This window comes from Apiotrichum porosum (genome assembly GCF_003942205.1).
Source record: "Apiotrichum porosum strain DSM 27194 chromosome Unknown scaffold_1, whole genome shotgun sequence".
Taxonomy (NCBI): Eukaryota; Fungi; Basidiomycota; class Tremellomycetes; order Trichosporonales; family Trichosporonaceae; genus Apiotrichum; species Apiotrichum porosum.
The window spans coordinates 2,430,359-2,450,566 of NW_021167108.1; the positions used below are offsets into that span (position 1 = coordinate 2,430,359).

Here is a 20,208-nt window from a genome sequence, read left to right on the forward strand (position 1 = left end):
ATCTCTATGAAGAATCATACATCAGTTCTCCTGTAACTTCATCCTAGCATGAAGCACGCTGATGATGGTCAGGTCGTCCTACATACCGGATTGGGAATGCCCATCATTCGTCCGCAGAATTCGGACCATTTCGCCTTCGCCACCGCCACACCCCGTACCACCATTAGCCATCTCCTTCTGGACTTTCTGTGGAGTGGCCTACCTTAAAGGCAGACACGTTTTGAAAGGACCCCCTCAAACTCCTCACTTGCTTTCCTCATCCGTTCGGCCACAGTTGTCCACAACAAGCAACATGGAGCCGTGCAAGGGTTGTAAATGGACCGGCCGCAACCAGGGTGGTGAGCTCAGTTTCTTCAGCTCTGCCTCGCTTCGTTGCAATTCTCATTGGTATGGCCTTGCTGACAGCAGAAAAGAGCAGTGCTATGCCTGGAAGTGCAACGGCCAGTGGGTCTGTAACTTCTGCCTCCGTCCACTTGAGGTCACTACCACCATCACCGCCGCTCCTACCCCTACGGCTTCCATCTGTTCTCCCTCCTCTAACAATCCCGAACCGTTCTCGGACATGATGGAGTGGGATGGCTACCACTGGGCTGCTGAGAATGTCGAGATCAGCCGCAAGAACTCCGAGGACTTGGCCACCGACTCGTCCGGCCAGTCCTACGACGGCCAGGGCTCTCAGTACAACAACACCTCCGAGGGCAAAACTTAACTTCTCTTCCCGTGTTGAATAGCCTCAGATACCGTCCAAAGAGTGCACCCATCACTGGAAACAGCAACTCTGATCGAATAAGAGTTAAAGCGCATCAAAGGAATGCTCGAATGAAATAAAATCTCTGCTATTTGCCCAACTACGTTGGTCTCCTTGAAATCGATTCCACCTGTACAGAGTGTTATAGAAGACGGTCGTGCAATGTTGAAGAAATTTCTCAATGTATTTCACAACTTTCATTGACGTGGCTTAAGCCAATAACCCAACACGTATCCCCTCGTGTGATTGGCAGAGCCACGGCGGACAATTCTTCTGTCAGGCTCTTTTCGTATATGCATCATCCCACACTTTTGCCTCCTGAGCTCCTGAGCCTCTTTGCAACCCACTGCACTGGAACCTGCATATACTCTCAAGGTCTGGACCTTGACGCATAATATCTCTACCTCGCTGATGGTTCCTTGTGTCAGGAAGTGGGAGAGCCCGTAGCAGATGCCTCGGTGCGAAACCCATTGAGGGTCGATCGCCGCCAGACCAAACGGCTACCTCGCTTACATTGAATGAGCCCCTTCAGAGGTCAGAAAGAGCCATTGAGCGTATTGATAGACATGAGCGGCACACATTGGCAGGACTCGGTCTCTTAGACCTACAGAACGGTCTCTTGTCGGCGGCGACAAGTCCGTGAACAAAAGGGGGGTTGTACATAGGAGAACTCCGCATCGCCCTGACATGGACTCATACGTCATCGATCAGATCACTTCATGACCAATGGTACAACCTCGACCACAGTCCCAATCCCACACCTCTCATGTCTACCTGAACGATACAGGATGTTACCGGTTCCAACTATGGACGTGGAGCGGTGTCGCCACAGTCGCGAACGCGCCAAGTCCCGTGCCTCCTCGGATCTCGGTCTTCGCCGATCGACTCGACGGTTATCGTTCCTTGTGATTCTCCACTCTCTTCCGAGTCAAACCGTCGCTTACTCTGTTGCTATATAACAGCTGAACCTCACCACAGATCTTTGCCCACCCCTAGCACATCAATCGACATGACTCTGGAAAGTGCATTGAAGGCGGCTCGCGAAGCCTATGCCGAGAGGAACCCCAATTCCAAGGCAGCGTACGACACCGCCGTTCAAGTGTTGCCCGGTGGAGGTACGAGAACCACCCTCGCATGTGAACCATTCCCCATCTACATCGCCAGTGGCAAGGGTGGTGAAATGACTGATGTGGACGGGCACGTGTATAAAGACTTGTAAGTGATGTTTACCTACATCGTGGCTGACGTGTCGCAGCCTGTCCGACTTCACCAGCGGCATCTATGGCAAAAGCCACCCAGCCCTGCAAGCAGCCATCAGCAAAGCGCTCACCACGGGTGTCCAGTTTGGTGGCCATACCACTTCCGAGGCCCGCTTTGCAGCTGGTCTTGTGGCCCGGTTCCCGTCCATGGAGCTGGTGCGATTCTGTAACTCTGGAACCGAGGCCAACCTCAATGCCATCGGCGCGGCACTCAAGCACACCAAGCGTAAAAAGGTCGTAGTTTTTGAAGGAGCCTACCATGGCTCGTTGTTGTGTCGCTTCAGCCAAAATGAACCAGAGGACGTGCCCGGTGTCCTCCGTGCTCCTTATGTGAGCGAGGTTAGCCTGAGTAACAACTGATGACAGCAATTTGTGGTTGCGCCGTACAACGACCTCAAAGGCGTCAAAGCCCTTCTTGACCCCATCACAACTGAGATCGGAGCCATCCTTGTTGAACCAATGCTGGGTGCTGGCGGAGCTGTAAGTCAACCATCGACTTCGGCCAGGTAACAACTGACAACGACAGGTCCCTGGAGACCCAGTGTTCCTGGAAGGATTGCGCGAGCTGGCCACTCGAATTGGAGCTGTCTTGATCTTCGACGAGGTTCAGACCTCGCGACTATCACCAGGTGGTCGCCAAGCCCTCCTGGGGATCACACCGGACATGACCACGGTGGGCAAGTACTTTGGTGGTGGGTTTGCGTTCGGCGCGTTTGGTGGTAAGAGGGAGATCATGGACATGTGAGTTCAACCCATCAGTGTACTCCTCTGACGTGCAGGTTCGATGTCCGCCGCCCAAACCCTGTCAGCCATGGTGGCACGTTCAACAACAGCGCTCTGACGATGGTGGCTGGCGCAACTGCACTGGAGCAGATCCTCACTCCGGAAGCTCTCTCCAACCTGAATGCCCTTGGTGACACCATGCGCGACATGCTCAACTCTGGGTTCCAGACGTCCGGCGCTCCATTCAAGGTGACTGGCCTGGGATCAGTCAACCAAATCCACTGCACCCTCGCCAACGAGCTTCGTAACTCGGCTCACGACCTCCTCTTCTTCGGCCTCTTGGAGCGGGGATATTGGACTGCACAGCGCGGGACCCTTGCTCTCAACTTCCAGAACACCAGCGAGGATGTGGAAGAGTTTGTCGCCGCTGTCGTCGACGCCGCGCAGGCCGTCACCGTGGCTGCCAATGGAAATTGATTACAAACATGTTGTAAATGGCGGCTTGTCTGGAAAGTCAATTAGAAAATGCATTTGATCTCCTGTCTCTTAAACGTGCCTCCCTGTTAATTTCCGAGTGTCAACAACCCTCACCCGCCACCCAACTTGTACATTGTTCTCTTTGACTTCTTGTTAACCGCAACATGCCAGCGCCGTCGCGCCCAGGCGCGCGCGACACCATGCGTAGTGCGATACCCCTCCCTAAATCTCGACTTGCCACCTCTTCCACCTCCCGAATCCCTGCGGTCACTCCCGCCCCTCTCCGAGCCGTCGATACCCCGTTCGGCAAGATCCAACCATTGTTTGACGGATTCGATCTCGCCGAAACGAGCGACTGGCTCGAAGAGAAGACTCCTACGGCCGGAAATGTGCTCGACATTACGCACCTCTCACCGACAGACCTTGCGAATGTGTTGCAGGAAACCGAAACTGTGTTGACCGGCCGGGGCGAGCGCGAGTCGACCTATGGTTCGACGTCTTCCTGGTCTCGTTCGACCAGTGTTGCAGCCCCAAGCAAGCGTCCTGCCAGTCCCATCCACAACCCTGCCAAGCGGCGGATGACCATTTATGCGACACCTCGGCAGAAGAGTGACGACCTGTATGCGCGTAGGATCACGGATTCGGCACGCCGACCAACCCCTTCACCCCATCTTCCGACTGTTCTCCCCTCAGCGACCCCGAGGTCGATCATGGACATGCCCCGGCCTGATCATCAGCGCCGGTCTATTACCCCGATCACCTTTGCGCGTGCTTCTCATTCTCCTCCTCTACTCCAACCCCAATATCCGACAGGCCACGCGCTGCCAAGGCAACCCACTCCTCACCCTGTCGAGACTGCAGCCGCCTCGACTCCTCTCGCGGTGACTCGCGCGGCGCCGACACCAGGCGAACCTTCAAATGTTAGCCGCACCATCTCGAAGGACAAAGGGAAGGCCAAGGCAATCCCCGCAATCGCGCGTCCTCGTCCTGGTACCCGTGTTGTAATCGGCCTCGGACCAGGCGGAAAGCTCCAGACCCGCGCTGAGCGTGCAGCAGCTAGTGGACGCTCTGCGACCCTCGCACCTCGTCCCGGAAAGGCTCATCATTCGACCCCCATGGAGCCTGGTTCCAGTACCGCTCGACCCGCACCGTATACCGTGGCTCGCCCACAACCGGTTGCTCGCTCCGTTTCGCACGTCAAACCCCAGTCTGCGTCTGCGATGCTCCCCTCCCAGAGCGGTCACCCACTGCAGGAGACTCGTGCATCGTCTCCTCAGCCGGCCCGTATGTCCCGCCATGTTGAACTGGCCAACCTCGATATTCCACCTATTCGTCGCTCTTCCGCGATCGAGGAACCCTCAAGACCAGCTACGCCTGCAGAGCCAGCGCTTGTGGCTGCTACCCCTAAGTCGGTCGTGATCTCCCCGCAGCGTGCCACGCTCCCTCACGTCTCCACGTCCCCAACTGGCACGCCGGCTGTTCCATCGACCCTTCCTCGCCGCTTCTTCCCATTCTCCTTTTCTTTTCCGACCCCTTCCGCAGCCACCCCAGGACCCAACCAGACCCTCCAGTACGCCTCGCCAGCATTGTCACAAACGACCGCCGACGGCCAGGCGGAGGACTGGAACGTGTCTGTGGGGTCTGTGGCTCGCTCGGTGACACCGCGCCAGGCAACACCGCCAGCACAGACCGTGCCAGCGACATTGGCAACTCCTGCAGCCACCACACAACCGGAACGCCGTGTGTCGGCCTCGGAACGGGTCCTGAGGTTCTTCGGCGACCTCTTGCGACCTTCGCCTTCGAGTGAGCAGGAAACGCACGAGTTCACCAAAGATGAGCTGGCAACTCCAATGGACGTGGATACCGGGCCGGAAGATTTTGAGCACATGCCTCAGATGTGCCAGGTCATCAACAACCCGGTCTCTGCCATGGCCGCCACTACCGAAGCAGCAATTCAGGTAGCTCGCGATGCGCCTGCTCGCAGAGCGCCTGCACCGAAACCGCGCGTGACATCTGGGAACTTTGCCCGTCCCACCGCTGCTGCCATCGCCCGAGCCGCCGCCTCAAAGCCGGCAACGCGTCCTAATACCGTGTCAGACCGCCCGGTCGCTCCACTCCGTCGCCCTCTGGCGTCGCAACCGCAGGCGCTCAACGTCCCTCGCCCGGCCATGGTCGACATCACGCCCGACACTAGGAAGCCTTTCTGTCCACCGACCAACTCCGCTTTCGCTTCGGCGGCCCTTGCACGCCTTCCAAAGCCGGGAGCTGGCCATACGTTAGGCTCCGCTCCCATCCGCGTTCGTGACGCCGAACGTGCGCGCGACCTCGCCATCAAGTGTGCCATGTTCGAACGCGCCGGCAAGACCGAAGCTCATGTCCCGGCACCCGTACCCCGTCGCCGCGCCGAGCCCGCCGCCCCGATCCGTGGGCAAACTCCGGGCAAGGCGTCACGCTTACGCGCACTTGAGCGTGCTGCCTATGACTCGGAGGTTGCGATCCGTGCAGCGGAGAAGACCGCCGAGGATGCCAAGCTTGCTCGGGTTCGCGCCCAGGTGGAGGCCGAGCTCGACCGCCAGGCTCGGCGCGAGACGGTCGTGAGGGCCCATCCTCTACCGTCAGTGTATAAGAGAAGGCGGCTTTAGAGTGTCGGCTAGGGCCACTCCACATTGTTTTTGTTTGCTTCACGTTCCCTGTTTGTTGTTTCTATGTGTTCCACCCGCTTGCACTAGTGTCCTTGTCACCGCCAGTGCCCACTTTGCCCATATCCTATGCATTGTTGCGCACCCCGTACTCGTACTCTCCGTACTCTCTTCCTTCCATCCATTACGAGGGCTATTGCTCGCGTCTTATGTCGCCATTAGGCCGCCTATGTCTCGCCATCTGAACGCTTAGTCTCCGCCTGACAAGGGTAAACAACCACCTTATCAACCGCAGCCAATCCTCGGCAATCTGCCGGCCCGACGCCCTGGCGGACGGTCCGTCCCCCGACTCGACGCGCCGGCCATTGGCACCACGCCGATTGACTCGGTGACGGTCTTGAGGCCTCGGATCTCTTAACTTCTCGTCCACATCTCATCGTTTCTACCTTTTCTCCATCTAGCACTCTCTGTCTCTTCATCGCGTCATGCCCTCGCTCTTCAACACCACCCGCCTCCAGGGCAAGACCGGTCAGTTCTGGACTCGCACTCGTGTCCGCTCTAACGTCGACGGCGTTCTCCGCGGCGCAACGCATGACTAACACCCTCTGCAGCCGTCGTCACTGGTGCCTCTGGCGGTATCGGCGCCGCCACTGCTATCCTGTTCGCCAAGGCGGGTGCCAACCTGGTCCTGCTCGCTCGCCGCCTCGAGGCCCTCGAGGAGGTCAAGGCGCAGTGTCTCGCCGCGGCCAAGGAGTTTGGCGTCGAGATCAGCGTCCTTGTCAAGACTCTGGACGTCACCGACCGCGCGGCTGTCGACGCTCTTGTCCCGGCTCTCAAGGCCGAGGGCGTCAAGAGCTTTGACGTGCTTGTGAACAATGCCGGCGGTGCCGTGGGTACCGAGCAGGCCGGCGACATCAAGCTCGAGGACATTGACTACATGGTCGACACCAACCGTGAGTTGGCAGATCGGGGAGATGGGAGGGGGTGTTGGCATGGTGCTAACGCGACGCAGTTGTCTCGCTTATCCAGGTCACCCAGGTGTTCCTCCCCGAGATGAAGGCCCAGGACAGCGGCGTGAGTGTCTTGGCGCTAGCTGTGCTAACAGACAGCACATTATCAACATTGGCTCCCTTGCCGGCCGCGAGTCGTACGTCGGCGGTACCATCTACTGTGCCGTCAAGCAGTAAGTCACGCGAAGCAACCCTCTGCTAATTGCTAACACGCCCACAGCGCCGTCAAGGCCTTCACCCGCTCGCTCATGAAGGAGGTCGTGGCCACTGGCATCCGCTGCACAGAGGTTGCCCCCGGCTTTGTCGAGACCAACTTTGCGCGCACCCGCTTCCGCGGCGACGAGGAGAAGGCTGCGGCTGTGTACAAGGGCTTTGACCCTCGTGAGTGGTCCCCCGCCGCTGGAATGGTTGCTGTGATAACTTGCTTGTGCTGACAACCTCCAGTTGTTGCTGAGGACATTGCCGAGGAGATTGTGTGGTGCGCTCTGCGTCCCCCTCACGTCCAGATCGCCGAGCTTTGTGGGTCCAGCTTTAGTTTGCGAGAGAGCGAAGCGTAGCTGACACCACAGACGTCCTCCCCACCGCCCAGGCGTCGGCCACCATCATTGCGCGCAAGCTCTAGGCACCCACGTAAGCGTAATATATCCAAAAAACAAGCATAGCCCCGGAGGGTCAGTAGCAGAGATATGTGATGCAGAGATGTGTCTAGTACAAGAATGGTGTGAAGTGTGCGGTGGGTGTGTGGTCTATCGAGTCTACTCTCTACTGGCGGTTCTTAAAGGCACGAAGCTGGGCCATGCGGGCGTCCGGCCTGCGCGCACCGGGGACAATCGCCTGCCTGGTGCTGACTTTACGCACGATGCCCTTGAGGGCATCGCCGTAGCGGACCTGTGAGAAGTTGGCCAGACCAAAGAGCGTGACGCGGCCGTGGTAACCTCCACGGGCCGTACGGCCTGCACGGTGGACAAAGTCGAGGACGTTACGAGGAGGGTCGACGAGGTAGATGGACGAGACGGCGGGGGAAAAGTCGAGACCACGCGAGAGCATCGAGGTTGTCACGAGGACACGGGGCTCAACGTTCTCGTCCTGGGCAGCCGCGGTTTCAGTCGCAGCGGGGCTCTCTGGGACGGCGGCACGCTCGGGCTTGTGCGAGACGAGGAAAGAACGGATGGGGCTCTTGCTCTTGGGACCCTTGAACTCGGACATGGCGTCCGAGGTCCACGCAATGGTGGGAATGTCCCTGGACAGGAGGGTCTTGACCATCTGCTCGGCCTTCTTGGCGGTACCGACGAAGACGACGGCCTTTGACTTGGAGTTGAGAAGACCAGCGCCCTCGCGGTCAGCAGCGAGCTTCTCGTCCATGGCGTCCTCGGCGAAACCGCGCTTGACCTCGGCGGCAACGTCGGTGAGAGCGGTACCGCGCTTGCTCCAGGGAACGAAGCGGGTCTCGAGGTTGGTGGGAAGCTGGTGGAGGCCGGGGGAGAGGTGCTTGGCGAACGGCTTCTGTGAGAGAAGGTCGTTGGTCTTGATCGACTCGAGGAGGGCGGGCGAGAGCGTGGCAGTCACGAGGAGGATGTTGCAGTTGGGCGCCTCGGCGCGGACACGCTCGATAATGGCACCAGTCTCCTCCTTGAAGGCATCACCGAGGAGAACATCAGTCTCGTCGAGGACCAGCCAGTCAAGACGGCTAAAGTCGAGGTGGGGAGGCTTGACCACCTCCTTCTTGGGGGGCCACGAGTTGTCCTCAACCTCCTCCTGCTCTCCCTCCTCATGCGCCTCGGTGGCAGCCTCCTTGCTGGCCTCCTTGCTGGCCTCCTTGCTGGCCTCCTTGCTAGCCTCCTTGCTAGCCTCCTTGTTGGCCTCCTCCTGGGGGAAGAGAAGGTTCTTGCAGGTGGTAGCGGTAGCGAAAAGCATGTCGATACGGCCGGCACGGCGGACCGACGTGTAGTTGCCGGTACTGGCACCGACGACAGAAAGCTTGGCGTGGTGGGTGAACGACTTGGCCATGGCAGCACTCTGACGAGTGAGTTCGTGGGTAGGCTGGAGGACAAGGGCGCGGGGCTGAACGTTGGCGCCCTTCGGGGCAGTGCTGGCGGAGTCGACATTGTCGGTAGCCTTGAGGTGCTGCATGACGGGAACGAGGTAGGCGTGCGTCTTGCCACTGCCCGTCTCGGCACCGAGGATGGCACGGTGAGGGCCCTTGGCAGGGTTGGGTTCCTTCATGAGGTCGCTCGACCAAGCGAGAGACTGGACAGGCGTAGTCTTTCCATTGACAAACTTCTGGCCGAGGGCCTCGAGGAGATCGGCGCGGATACCAAACTCTCCAAAGTCGCGACGCTTTGCGCGGTCCACGGTGGCCTGGTCCTTGGGGACAGGGAACTCGCGGGGACCGGCCTGCTGGCGGTCACGCGGGTGGATGGGCTTGTCCAAGATCAAGGGGCCGTCGCCGAAGGACTCAACAGGCGCAAGCGTCTGCTCGGTACGGCCAGGGGCCTCGAAGCGGTCTTCCTTCTGAAACCTGTCGCCACGGGACTCGAAGCGGTCGTTCTTTTGGAAACGCTCGCCACGGGACTCGAAGCGGTCGTTCTTTTGGAACTTGTCGCCACGAGACTCGAAGCGGTCGTTCTTCTGGTAACGGTCACCGCGGGCCTCGAAGCGGTCGTTCTTCTGGAAACGGTCACCGCGGTCCTCACGGTCGCCCCTGCTGAAACGGTCGTCCCTCTCAAAGCGTCCGCCGCGCTCCTCGCGGTCGCCACGCTCAAACCGCTGGTTTCGCTGGGCGTAACCGCCGCCACCGCCGCCGCCGTCGCGCCTGTCGAAACGCTGGCCGCGGGACTCGTAGGCGTTGCCGTTGCCGCGCTTCTCAAAGCTGCGCTGGCCGCTATGCTCGTACGACTCGACGGGCCTGTCGCTGTCGCGGTCGCGGTCGCGCCTGTCGAAACGGCCGGGCTGGCCACCACGCTCGCGGTCGCCGGGCTTGGACATGCCGAACCTTGGCCTTTGGTGCTTGCCGCCACCGAGGGGAGTGGCCGACGCCGTAAAGGCGCGGCCTAGAACCTGGGCCAGAGGGGGTACGACCCGTGCGACGGTTGAGGCGCGGGACAGCATTGTTTTGGTGGAGTTGTTGTTGTAGTCTGGTTAGTGGCCACAGTATTTGCAGAAGTTCGACAACTGGAAATGAACGCGGAGTAACGTTACACGTGTCTTTATATGAGATCGACCACGGTGCGGAGGAGTGATAACGACGCTTTCAACCCGCGCCCGCTCGCACCATTCGAGCTGGTTAAAGAGAGCAAGCGCGTCGCTGAAATTTCTTTCTCCCATCATCCCCTCCCCAACCACCGTCGCTCTACTACTGCAACCTGTAAGTGTCTGCTCTCCCCCTCCCCTCCCCCTCCACGATGGAAACACACACGCAAATCGTTATAAATGAAGAGCGAAGAACGGATTCTTCCCATTGGCACCTCTTGACCCAGGGTTTGTCGGACGACCACCAGTACGCTGGTGGCGACGACAGGCCGATGCTCTCACTGGACATCTGATACACACGATTGTTTCCATCGTTTCCAAGACACCCTCCACTATCACTTGCCTCGTGATGGACTGTACGCTGACGCGTTCTAGCTTTCGGGGACTGCTGTACGAGCGAGACTCGGGGGATCGGCGCTGTTGTACTTTTTAGTTTGGATGGACCACTGTTTGATTTTCTGCTTTCCACCGAACACATGGCTGTACAGCGAGATCTGCACTGCACAAACCACATTGTTTGTTGAGCTTCTAGAGGGTGCATCAGATACGATACCGTACGTACACCCAGGCTAGCTAGTGTTAATGCCGTTGAGGCGCAGACAAATGCTCGAAACTTGAAGTCTGCTCCTGAGTAAAAAAAAAAAAAAGATTTCAACAGAAACAGATTGCATGAAGGGTGCTATGTTCAGACAGTTGCGGGAGATACAGAGAATGGTTAGCTTGCGCACGCGGCACAGAACTGTCAGACACTTGGGGGCGAGTCGATGTAGACGGGGTCAGCTTTTCTTGGCATTCTTGCAGGCAACAATATCGTCAGTTAGGCAAACGGTCCCAGTCCCGCAGGTACAGGCCCAGTCTGCACATGTTCGGTGGACAGAATGTCACGCGGCAGCTTGGGAAGCTTGCTCTACTGTGGGGGGCAGAGGGAGCCCTCGCCGCCGACGTACCATTCAGATCCAGCCTCACAAGCCCTCGGATGAGAGACCGTTTGGTCCATCGACATGGGGAAAAGTCGATTCTCCGAGAATAAAACGTAGCGTCAGAGCCCTTTTGAGGAGGGCACTCACGACCACGCTGCAGATAGGGGGTAGTGCAGACTAGGGATGTCCCCGGGTCAGTCGGTTGTGAGTCGCTTGCCAGTCCGTCGGCAACAGCGATAAAATCCGACGCCACGAAAAGAAGAGTGTAGGCGAGAGGATAGGCCAATGAAGTGATATACATCCCACGCTTAACGGGAAACAATGCCGTCGAAACGCTGCTTGAACCACGAGACGGTCTGCTCGGGGCGGACCTTGTGGGGAGCACCGACACGGCCGACCTTCTGCTTGCGGCGGGCGACACGCATACCGGGGCGGCCCATGATGACGTAGAAGTCCATACCGAAGATACCGATTCCGGGGTCGTACTTGATACCGAGGTCGATGTGCTCGTCGATACCGAAGCCGAAGTTGCCGGTCTCCGAGAAGTTACGGCGGCGGAGCTCGTACTCCTTGACCTTGAGGGCGCGCTCAAGGACCTCCTCGGCCTTGGGGCCGCGGATGGTGACGTGGACAGCGATCTTCTCGTTACGACGGATCGAGAACGAACGGACGGTGTAGCGAGCCTTCGAGGTGACGGGGGTCTGACCAGTGAGCTGCTCGAGCACCTTGGCGGCACGAGTAAGACGGTCACCCGACTCTCCGACGGAGATGTCTGTATAGAGTCAGCTGAAAGTTCGCACCCCGGGGAACACAGCTAGCTGTACGCACTGATGACGAGCTTCTCAATGCGAAGCTCCTTCATGGGGTTGACGGGGGCGCTCTTAGCGTCGGCCTGAAAGGTCAGCATCCAAAACTTGTTGAAACGTCGAAATGGAGGTCGACCCGTTTTGTTGTCTCGCGCCGCTCTCTGCCCAGAAACTTCAAGAAGCGATAGCCGTGCGCTCCCAGCGCACTCTCTGGGCTGAGAACGCTCGGCACCGCTCCCATCGGCCCGTTCCCCATCCTTCCGTGCCGGCTCGCCGTCCCCTTTTCCCAACTTTCTCCATCTCGCTCCCTTCTCCCCTCCGGCAGAAATTCTCGAGCGCGCGCATAGACAACGAAACGGGGTCGGATCCTGTCTTCTCTGCGAGTACGAACCATTTTGTATCTGGGATGTTGTCAGCGAGCCGTTCACACTGCTCCAGAGGTCGTCCTCGCTGCCGGGGTACTCACATTTGCTTGACGGGTTGAGGAAGCAGCAATGTCGGTTTCGACCCACAAGCACCCATGCCCGGCCGCCCCCAGGCCAGGCGCAGGCCCAAACGAGGAACGGGAAATTTCGGCGTTATACGCGTGGCTAGGTGATCTGCGGCGCATTAGGGTTGAATTTGACAAGCAATTTGTAATCGCATTTGAATCGCTTAACTGCGTTATCGCCGATAACCTCGCGAGTCTTGAACACCAGCGTCAGGAGGCCGCCAGATGTGGCGGCATGGCACACCCTGTTTGTTGGCCGCAAAATCGCAATGCCAGCGCAACCAGGGTACAGGCTTACTAGGGAAGGCAGGGAAGGTCAGACATGCCGGTACAGCAAGGACGCCGCTGCCCATCGCCTGCCAAGACTCAGAACAGTGGCGCGCAGGGGCGGACGCGGGCCGTTGGTTGGTGGTGTTTTCGCTGTGGCTGCTGTTGGCTGTGGCCGCTGTCGTCTGGCGCTCAAAGCCTGGTCATCACCGAGTGGTGCAAGCTCATGCATGCAGTGCCTCCATGGGACTCCTAGAGGATAAGATACAAAGGCGGGTGTAACAGTGCGCCAAGTGGTAGAAGCACGCTCGTTGCACAGATGTGCCACGGTGGACAACGAGAAACACGTACACAGCGAAAACACCTGCACCTCTATTTTATACTGCGTTCTCGGCGTCGCCACCGTAGCAGTGTTGCCCGGGCAGCCAGCGGTCCCGGCCCCCCGCTTTCTGTACACGGCCGCTGCCCGTTAATGCATGCAGAGACCCAATAGTGCTTTACGGGTGAGTGCACATGCATGCGGTTGCATCGCAGGTCAGAGCCACACGGAAACCAGAATTGAGTTGAAACACTGCAGAAATAACCACGTCGAAACACGATTTAATTACTGTACCCATGGCTTGCTATCGTGGTCCCTCTACGTACTGTATTGTACATTTTCAAGCGGTCACATTAATGATACCTAAGACGTTGTCGCCGTGGCGCTCTGGCAGCTCTCGGCGCATCAAACAAACAACATCATCGCATGAACTAGCGGCACAGGAAAATGCTAAAACTATGGTGGGCCTCCCGTGGCAAAAACTGTCCTCTCTCTTCGGACTCGGGAACTGAACACGACTCTGTCTCTATCTAAGTGCCCATAATGGCGATGATCTGCACCAAGGTACCACCCGCGGGGTCGTGCGTGGTCTCGAGAACCTCACACGTGAGGCTGTGCTTGCCCTGGTTGAGGTCGGTGCGGACAGGCATAGAGTAGCCGACTGTGACGTATTGCCAGAAACCAATGAGCGTCACGGCCTTGTCCTTGTTGTCGTCGACCCAGCAGAGCATGTCTCCCATGTCCTTGTTGGAGCGCTTGTAGTAGATGGACAGGCCGCCGGCGTGCGACTCCAGGTCGCTGAAGGTGACCGTTGATCCGGGCTTGTCGGACCTGTGCCACAATGTCAGCCCGAGGCAAATACATTATCGCAGCGAGTCCCAAAGCACGACTTACTGCCAGTAGCTTTTGTCGTGGATGGTCACGTTGGTAAAGCCGTCTACGCTCGAAGGCCAAAGAAGGGGCTTTCCTTCGCGCTTGGCGTTGGCCGACAGGCAGAATGGCTCGACTTCGGGCTTGAGATCAGAGTCGATGCGCTGGAAAATGCCACGGGGTGGCACGGGCCATGGGTCAATGACCCGCTCCATCATGGATCCCTTCAGAGCATCCTCGGGCAGTGCGGCTCCATGCTTTTCAAGGTAGCACACCTGCTGGAGGATGAAGCGGTACACTGAATTGTCAGGAGACTGCTTCTCACGGAACGGTCGGTGGTGGGTGACTCACAGGAATCGGCCATGTATTGGTGGTTGAGCTGAGTCTGGTGACCAAAATCGGGAAGGAGGTAGTGCGTAGTAACCTGGTCTGGGTTCTGCATGAGGTAGCGGTAGAGGTACGGGCGGTGCGAAATGCGGGGAATGTCCTAAACAGTCAGGCTTGGGCCAAAGGGAGAGCTTGACTTACATAGTACTCGGCGACGATGGCGTGGCTGTCGGCGCCGTTGATGTAGTCCTGGGTCTTGATCCACAGCGAGAGCATCATGACCGCATTGTCCTCGCGCTGCCTAAGGATGTTGCGAACAAGCACCTCGCTGTTGTAGGTGACGGCGTTCTCACGCTGTTGCCTGGCCCGCAGGTCGGTCTCGGCTTGGACTGCGTTGCCATTACTGCCATGTCAGCGCCAACCGTTACTTGTTTCACCCACATGGAGAGATCGTTCACCGCTTCCTCGATGATGATCAGGTCGGCATCGTGGTCCACATGGAGGTGGTAGCAGTAGGCAAAGTAATCAGTTCCTGTGGCACTGCGGGGGGGTCAGCCAGGGCACAACAACAACCGTCGAGAAGGGTGGAGGAAGGCGGAAGGCGGGGGAGGACAACAGGCACTTACGGAACTCCGCCGTTCTGAACTGTAATATCGGCGTCTGGGAAGAACTCCTTCAAGTTCTTCTCCAGCAGACGTGACCAGGGCCAAGGGTCGTTCTCTGGCTTGAGGTTGCGTCCGTATGTGATGGAGCCACCAACCGCACCGATGACCTTGAAGAATGTTGTCAGCTCACCGTCGAGCAACCTTGCTCCGTTCAGGGCCCAGGGGGGGGAGGGGGGTGGGGGGAGTGGCCCAGCGAAAGGCATATATGCACTCACCACCTTCTCGCCGCGCTGGATCTTTTGAATCACGCGACGGACGCGCAGGGCGCTACCAGCATGGGCGACGCTCATGTCGAGACCAAGCGATCCCCAAAGCTCGTCCATACGGTCGATTTCGGAATCGGCGGAGCACTGTCTGGCCGCTGGGCTGCTGGCGGCGGCGGCGGTGGCGGTACCAAAGGTCAGTTCGTCTGCATCGTAGTACGAGTGGTCGGGGCATCCGCCGGCGATGTACTGGCGCACTGTGGTGAGGTGCTCTGGGCGTTGGTGTGCGAGTAAGAGGAGGCCAAAGGCAGCAAGGATGAGGCACCCAAGGGCGATGAAGCGCGAGTTGCGGGGGAAAGCGCGTCCGACCAGGTAGGCACTGCCGGTTGACGCGCCCATCGTGGAGAGTTGGCGTGACCGACAAGGGTGGCTGGAGGGAGGGTTAGGCGGTTGGGACGTGTGAGGTGTGCACCAGAGGACACGGGGTGGTGGTGGTGGTGGTGGTGGTGGCTTGGTATGTGTCAAGAGAGGCCGAGACAGAGAGTGAGTGTGCGTTGAGAAGATCAGAAGGAAGCGCAAAGAGTGTAGCAAAGAGGCTGGCACGCGTCCGGCATCTGAGCCATACATGGAAGCCCATGGGCGGGAGAGAGCCCAAAGGCACACGTAGAGGTCCCCACAGATCCACAGAGTGCCCAAGGAGGCCACAGGCCACAGTGCGCCCGAGAGCAACAAGGGCGTGCAAGAGGACAAACAGACTGTGCATGGGGGCTGCGGGATCGGCGTGGGGGGTGAGGGACCGCGGGGCAAGCTGGACGTCGAGACCGTCTGGCACCAGCACACACCGTATACCCACCGTGCACACGCACAAGTTGTTGCGTTTGCATGCCTCGCCACTTGGCATCTTGGGTTTCGCCACTAGTCGTGGGCCCTTACCGTGCTGCCATTCATCGCTCGCTCGCGATCGCGCGGGTCCAGATTGGGTACTGTACGCACAGGTCTTTGCCCTGCAGCTCCTGCAGCCAGCTCCTGCAGGCCTTTTGAATCCAGCGCCCGGCGTCTTTTTTGATTTCACCCCTTTGCAGGCCCCTTGGCTAAGGTTTTCCAATTGAGCCAAAGGTGCAAAAAACGCCCAAAAAAGGTTCCGAGCACACAAAGACTATTGAGTCGGATGGGACAGAGAGGTACGGAGGAGCCGATGGCTTTTGCGCGTTCTTACAGTATACATACTCTACTGCTGCGAGACACGCGCCCCCGCCTCTTTCTCTTATCTGCATCAGTGGCAGTGGGCAGCCTCCAGTTCTTCATTCGGTGGCGCACTCAAATATATCTCACAAGTCGCCGAGCCGCGCGCAATGTCCTTTATCAGACGTGACAGACCGAGTGGCAAACACACACTGACACTGAACGGGTGCACGTTCCATATCCGCAGCCGTTTAAACTTCCGTTCCCCACTAGGCACGAACACCGGTCCGGCTTTTCTAGGGCAGGGCTAGAGCCTCTAGGAACTGTTGCTTTGGCTGTCCACACCCTCAAAGCCCTCTCTCGCGTCCTCAGCGTCGTCGCGTTCTGTCCGTGTACAGTGTATACTGGATACGTGTGAGAGTGCATGCATACAGGATAAAAGCTTGAAGGGAAAGAGAGACTCTAATCTGGGGGCCCGAGAACACTATCCAACCCCCTCCTTCTAGCGCCTCTTGGCCGGGGCCTTGCCCTTGTTCTTGTGGCCCTTCTTGGCCAGGTTGACCTTGACGGGCTTTGCGCGCATGCCCTCGTGGTCGTCGAACGCCGAGCTGCGCTTCTTCTTGGACGCCGACGACTTGGACTTGGGTGCAGTCTTCTTGGGCGCGGCCTCGGTGATCTTGGTCGGGCGGCCGGCCTTTTTGGCGTTACGGATACCGGCGGCGATGCTCTTCGAGGCAGCTTGGTCGGCAGCGTCCTCGTCGGCGGCCATCTTGCGGCGCTTCTGTCGACGCGACATGCCGTCGTACTTGCCGTGCTTCTCCTTCTTGGCCGCCTTGGCCTCCTTCTCCGCAGCCCTCTTGGCCTCGCCAGTGTGCGCAAGCTTGCCAGCGTCTGATAGAAACCCATTAGCCAAAACTGTCTAGACTACCTCTTCAAAGTGCAAACCACTCACCCTTGGAAGACTGCTTCTCCTTCTCGCTCTGGAACCAAGTACGCGCAGGGCGGGAGAAGATTTCGGCCTCGTGCTCGATAATGTTCTGACCCTTGCGGGCCTCCATGTCGGCTTGGCGCATGGCCTTCTCCTCGCGCTCCTCCTTGAGAACCTCGGTGATCTCGTCCTTCATCTCGTCGAGCTTGGCGGTCATCGCCGTGACAGCTTCCGCGGGGATGATACGGTGACGGACCTGGTCAGCCGCCGCCTGCTTGATGACCGCCTTGAGCATCTTGCGGTCAACCTCGCCGACGAGGGTGATGGAGCGACCCTTGCGGCCGGCACGGGCAGTACGACCGACACGGTGGGTGTACTGCGCAAGCTGGCCGGGCATGTCATAGTTGATAACAGTCTCGACACCCTTAATGTCGAGACCACGCGAGGCGAGGTCGGTGGCGAGGAGGTAGTCGACGTGTCCGGCCTTGAAGTCGTTGAGCGCAATGAGACGCTGCTCCTGGGTGAGGTTACCGTGGAGCTCGGCAGCCTTCATGCCGCAGAGACCAAAGACGACGCGCATCTGGTGCGCGAGGGCCTTGGAGCGGAAGAAGATGATACACTTTTCGTGGACGGTACGCTTGCACAGCGAAATGAGGGAAGGCGAACGCTGCTCGTCGGCGCGGATACGGACAAACTCCTGCGTAAGGCCCGCAGCAGTGTGGCGCTTGGCATCGACGAACACACGGACGGGCTTGTCGAGCGAGAGCTTGACGAGCTCGTCAACCGAGTCGTCCATGGTGGCGGAGAAGAGCATGGTCTGGCGAGCGCGGGGGCACTGGCGGATAATCTCCTCGAGCTCATCGTTGAAACCGGCCTCAAGCATGCGGTCTGCCTCATCGATAACGAGAATGTCCAAGGCCGAGAGGGTGAAGCTCTGGGTGTTGGTCAGGTGGTCGATAAGACGACCGGGGGTGGCGATGAGAATGTCGGGAAGGGTGCGGAGGGCGTGGGCCTGGGCGTTCAGGCTGAGACCACCGACAAGGAGGGCAAAGCGGACGTCGAGGCCACCGCGCTCAGCAAGGGCCTTGCCAACCTGTTCGCACTGCACTGCCAGTTCACGGGTGGGACACAGGACAAGCACACGGCACGCCTGGCCACCACGGCCACGGTCGCGGTATGACAGACGCTCCAGGATGGGGATCATGAAGGCGGCAGTCTTACCCGAACCAGTGACGGCGGAACCGAGAATGTCACGGCCAAGGAGAGCGAGAGGGACCGCGCGCGACTGAATGGGAGTGGGAGCAGTGAAACCGAGCGAGGTGAGGGCACGGAGCATCGGGCGCGACAGGTTCATTGACGAGAACGAAGTTGGCAGGTCGGTCTGCTCGGCGGTGGGGTCGGCGGAGAAGAAGGCGTCCTTGCGAGCCTTCTCAGCAGCAGTGTCCTCCTCAGAGTCGGCGTCCGAGTCGTCATCGTCGTCCTCATCGTCGTCGTCCTCATCCATGTCGTCATCCTCGTCATCGTCCTCGTCGTCGTCCTCCTCGTCCGCATCGTCCTGAAGCTTGACCTCAACATCCATCTCGTCGGCTGCGAGGGAAGAGTCCTCATCTTCGTCCTCTTCCATGTCCTCGTCGTCGTCATCGTCGCCCGACTCCTCCTCCTCCGAGTCCTCATCGTCGTCGAGACCCTCGGCGCGTCTCCTCTTGCGCTCGCGGTACGCCTCGAGGGGCTTGCCCGTCCTGCGAGCAATGATGTCGTCCACAGTAAGGGGAGCCTCTCCCTTGTCGCCCTTGACCTCGTCGCCGCCCCAAAGGTCGAGAACACCGGGGCCGGCATTGCCTAGGTCGAACGCAAAGTCGGGATCCAGCTCGTCGGCGGGCGCAGCGGCAGGAGTGGAAGCTCCCGACGCGCGCTTGCTGGACTCGCCGCGCGGCTCGATGGGCGTAATCGGTCCCTCGTCGTCCGAGTCGATCGTGCCGATAAAGTCGAGCGCCATGGTTGTTGGTTGGGAGCTGTTGTTATGGTGTCTGTGGACTAGCTGAACGGGCTCGATGGAAATTCTGGCAACTGGACCGTTCTGAAATGGAGTTCCGGGGGCATGTCCGCCGCGGAATCAGATTCACGTGGATTTGACTCCGCTCGCGGCGCCCCAGCAGCCACGCGTGGAGCTCCTGTTGGATGTTGGATCCATCGACATTCAACCCACTTCATTTGATCATTTTGCGTAGCTGGTCGTGGTTTCCTAGAACTCAAATGCTAGACGCGTATGGTGCTGAAGTACTCGACTTTGACACGATTCCGTGGGCACGTCGTGGAAGACTGGGCCCTCGAGACCTTGTCAGCCAACCGGTCAAGCGATTGACGCCCTTGGCGCGAGGCGTGTCTCAGCTCTCAAACTTCTTACACGTTGGCTTCTCAGCCCCTGTTGCTTCAAGTTACATCCATAACCTGACACGCCAGGGGCACATGGGGGAGGATCGCGGCGACCTCGAAGCTCGAGGCATCGAGACCAACATTTATTTGGGTGACTCTGTTCCCCGCACGCCGCCGCGCCGCCGCAGTTTGTCGGTTGTGGCCGTTACCTCGTCAGGTGGCGTTTTTTATTTTATTTTTTTTATGCGAGGCGTTCTAAAACAACCCCCTCCCCCGCGCCGCAGCGAGGACTCGCGCAGGAGATGCAGGCGACGCAGGGGACAACGCCAAACCACCTGGGCCACTGACGACATGTTGTGTCTCGCTAGCGCTTCTCTCGCCGCCGGTGTTGCGGTGTGCGCCATGTCCGACGACACAGGGGAGGGGGTGTGGACAGCAAGGGGTTGGCCAGGAATCTCACTTGCATCGCCCGTTTCCAATGGCCCATGGCCCAAATGATCCAATGATCCAACGATCTGCACCCCCGCCCACACTGGCAAACCCCCCGAGGCCCCGAAAGTAGCGCGCAGGGTGTGGGTGTGGGTGGCTGCGTGCAGTGAGGGCTGTTGCGGTATGCGACGCAAACTAGTGTGGACGGACGCGGTACCCTCGGTCACCAGAAATATATACCCCACAGGGCCACACAAAAGCCTGGCCTCGGACATACCGAGCGCAGCCCACATCCTATCGAGACGGGTGTGCGTGGGCGATCAC

The 20,208-nt window shown here is 59.0% G+C and overlaps 8 protein-coding genes across 8 annotated transcripts; 4 read left to right on the forward strand and 4 right to left on the reverse strand.

Moving 5' to 3' along the window:
- Positions 1-292: 292 nt before the first annotated feature.
- On the forward strand, positions 293-709 carry EHS24_000887 (uncharacterized protein; the record flags this gene model as incomplete). The annotated part of the gene is made up of 2 exons (XM_028616700.1): positions 293-338; positions 414-709. 2 exons carry the CDS (start codon positions 293-295, stop codon positions 707-709), a joined length of 342 nt encoding a protein of 113 aa, XP_028480557.1.
- Positions 710-1,757: 1,048 nt separating this feature from the next.
- On the forward strand, positions 1,758-3,207 carry EHS24_000888 (uncharacterized protein; the record flags this gene model as incomplete). Its single annotated transcript, XM_028616701.1, has 5 exons — positions 1,758-1,963; positions 2,004-2,356; positions 2,408-2,487; positions 2,534-2,748; positions 2,787-3,207. 5 exons carry the CDS (start codon positions 1,758-1,760, stop codon positions 3,205-3,207), a joined length of 1,275 nt encoding a protein of 424 aa, XP_028480558.1.
- A 164-nt stretch (positions 3,208-3,371) lies between these two features.
- On the forward strand, positions 3,372-5,849 carry EHS24_000889 (uncharacterized protein; the record flags this gene model as incomplete). The annotated part of the gene is made up of 1 exon (XM_028616702.1): positions 3,372-5,849. One exon carries the CDS (start codon positions 3,372-3,374, stop codon positions 5,847-5,849), a length of 2,478 nt encoding a protein of 825 aa, XP_028480559.1.
- A 482-nt stretch (positions 5,850-6,331) lies between these two features.
- Positions 6,332-7,478, forward strand: EHS24_000890 (uncharacterized protein; the record flags this gene model as incomplete). The annotated part of the gene is made up of 7 exons (XM_028616703.1): positions 6,332-6,374; positions 6,458-6,799; positions 6,859-6,920; positions 6,956-7,029; positions 7,077-7,237; positions 7,301-7,375; positions 7,426-7,478. The coding sequence occupies 7 exons, from the start codon at positions 6,332-6,334 to the stop codon at positions 7,476-7,478; spliced, it is 810 nt and encodes a 269-aa protein (XP_028480560.1).
- A 140-nt stretch (positions 7,479-7,618) lies between these two features.
- Positions 7,619-9,964, reverse strand: MRH4 (RNA helicase; the record flags this gene model as incomplete). Its single annotated transcript, XM_028616704.1, has 1 exon — positions 7,619-9,964. One exon carries the CDS (start codon positions 9,962-9,964, stop codon positions 7,619-7,621), a length of 2,346 nt encoding a protein of 781 aa, XP_028480561.1.
- Positions 9,965-11,333: 1,369 nt separating this feature from the next.
- RPL11 (60S ribosomal protein L11) lies at positions 11,334-12,441 on the reverse strand (the record flags this gene model as incomplete). The annotated part of the gene is made up of 3 exons (XM_028616705.1): positions 11,334-11,797; positions 11,854-12,232; positions 12,298-12,441. The coding sequence occupies 3 exons, from the start codon at positions 12,439-12,441 to the stop codon at positions 11,334-11,336; spliced, it is 987 nt and encodes a 328-aa protein (XP_028480562.1).
- Positions 12,442-13,437: 996 nt separating this feature from the next.
- EHS24_000893 (uncharacterized protein) lies at positions 13,438-15,371 on the reverse strand (the record flags this gene model as incomplete). The annotated part of the gene is made up of 7 exons (XM_028616706.1): positions 13,438-13,738; positions 13,802-14,075; positions 14,129-14,264; positions 14,306-14,507; positions 14,546-14,644; positions 14,731-14,876; positions 14,985-15,371. The coding sequence occupies 7 exons, from the start codon at positions 15,369-15,371 to the stop codon at positions 13,438-13,440; spliced, it is 1,545 nt and encodes a 514-aa protein (XP_028480563.1).
- A 1,285-nt stretch (positions 15,372-16,656) lies between these two features.
- DRS1 (nucleolar DEAD-box protein required for synthesis of 60S ribosomal subunit) lies at positions 16,657-19,078 on the reverse strand (the record flags this gene model as incomplete). The annotated part of the gene is made up of 2 exons (XM_028616707.1): positions 16,657-17,045; positions 17,107-19,078. 2 exons carry the CDS (start codon positions 19,076-19,078, stop codon positions 16,657-16,659), a joined length of 2,361 nt encoding a protein of 786 aa, XP_028480564.1.
- Between the last annotated feature and the right edge of the window lie 1,130 nt (positions 19,079-20,208).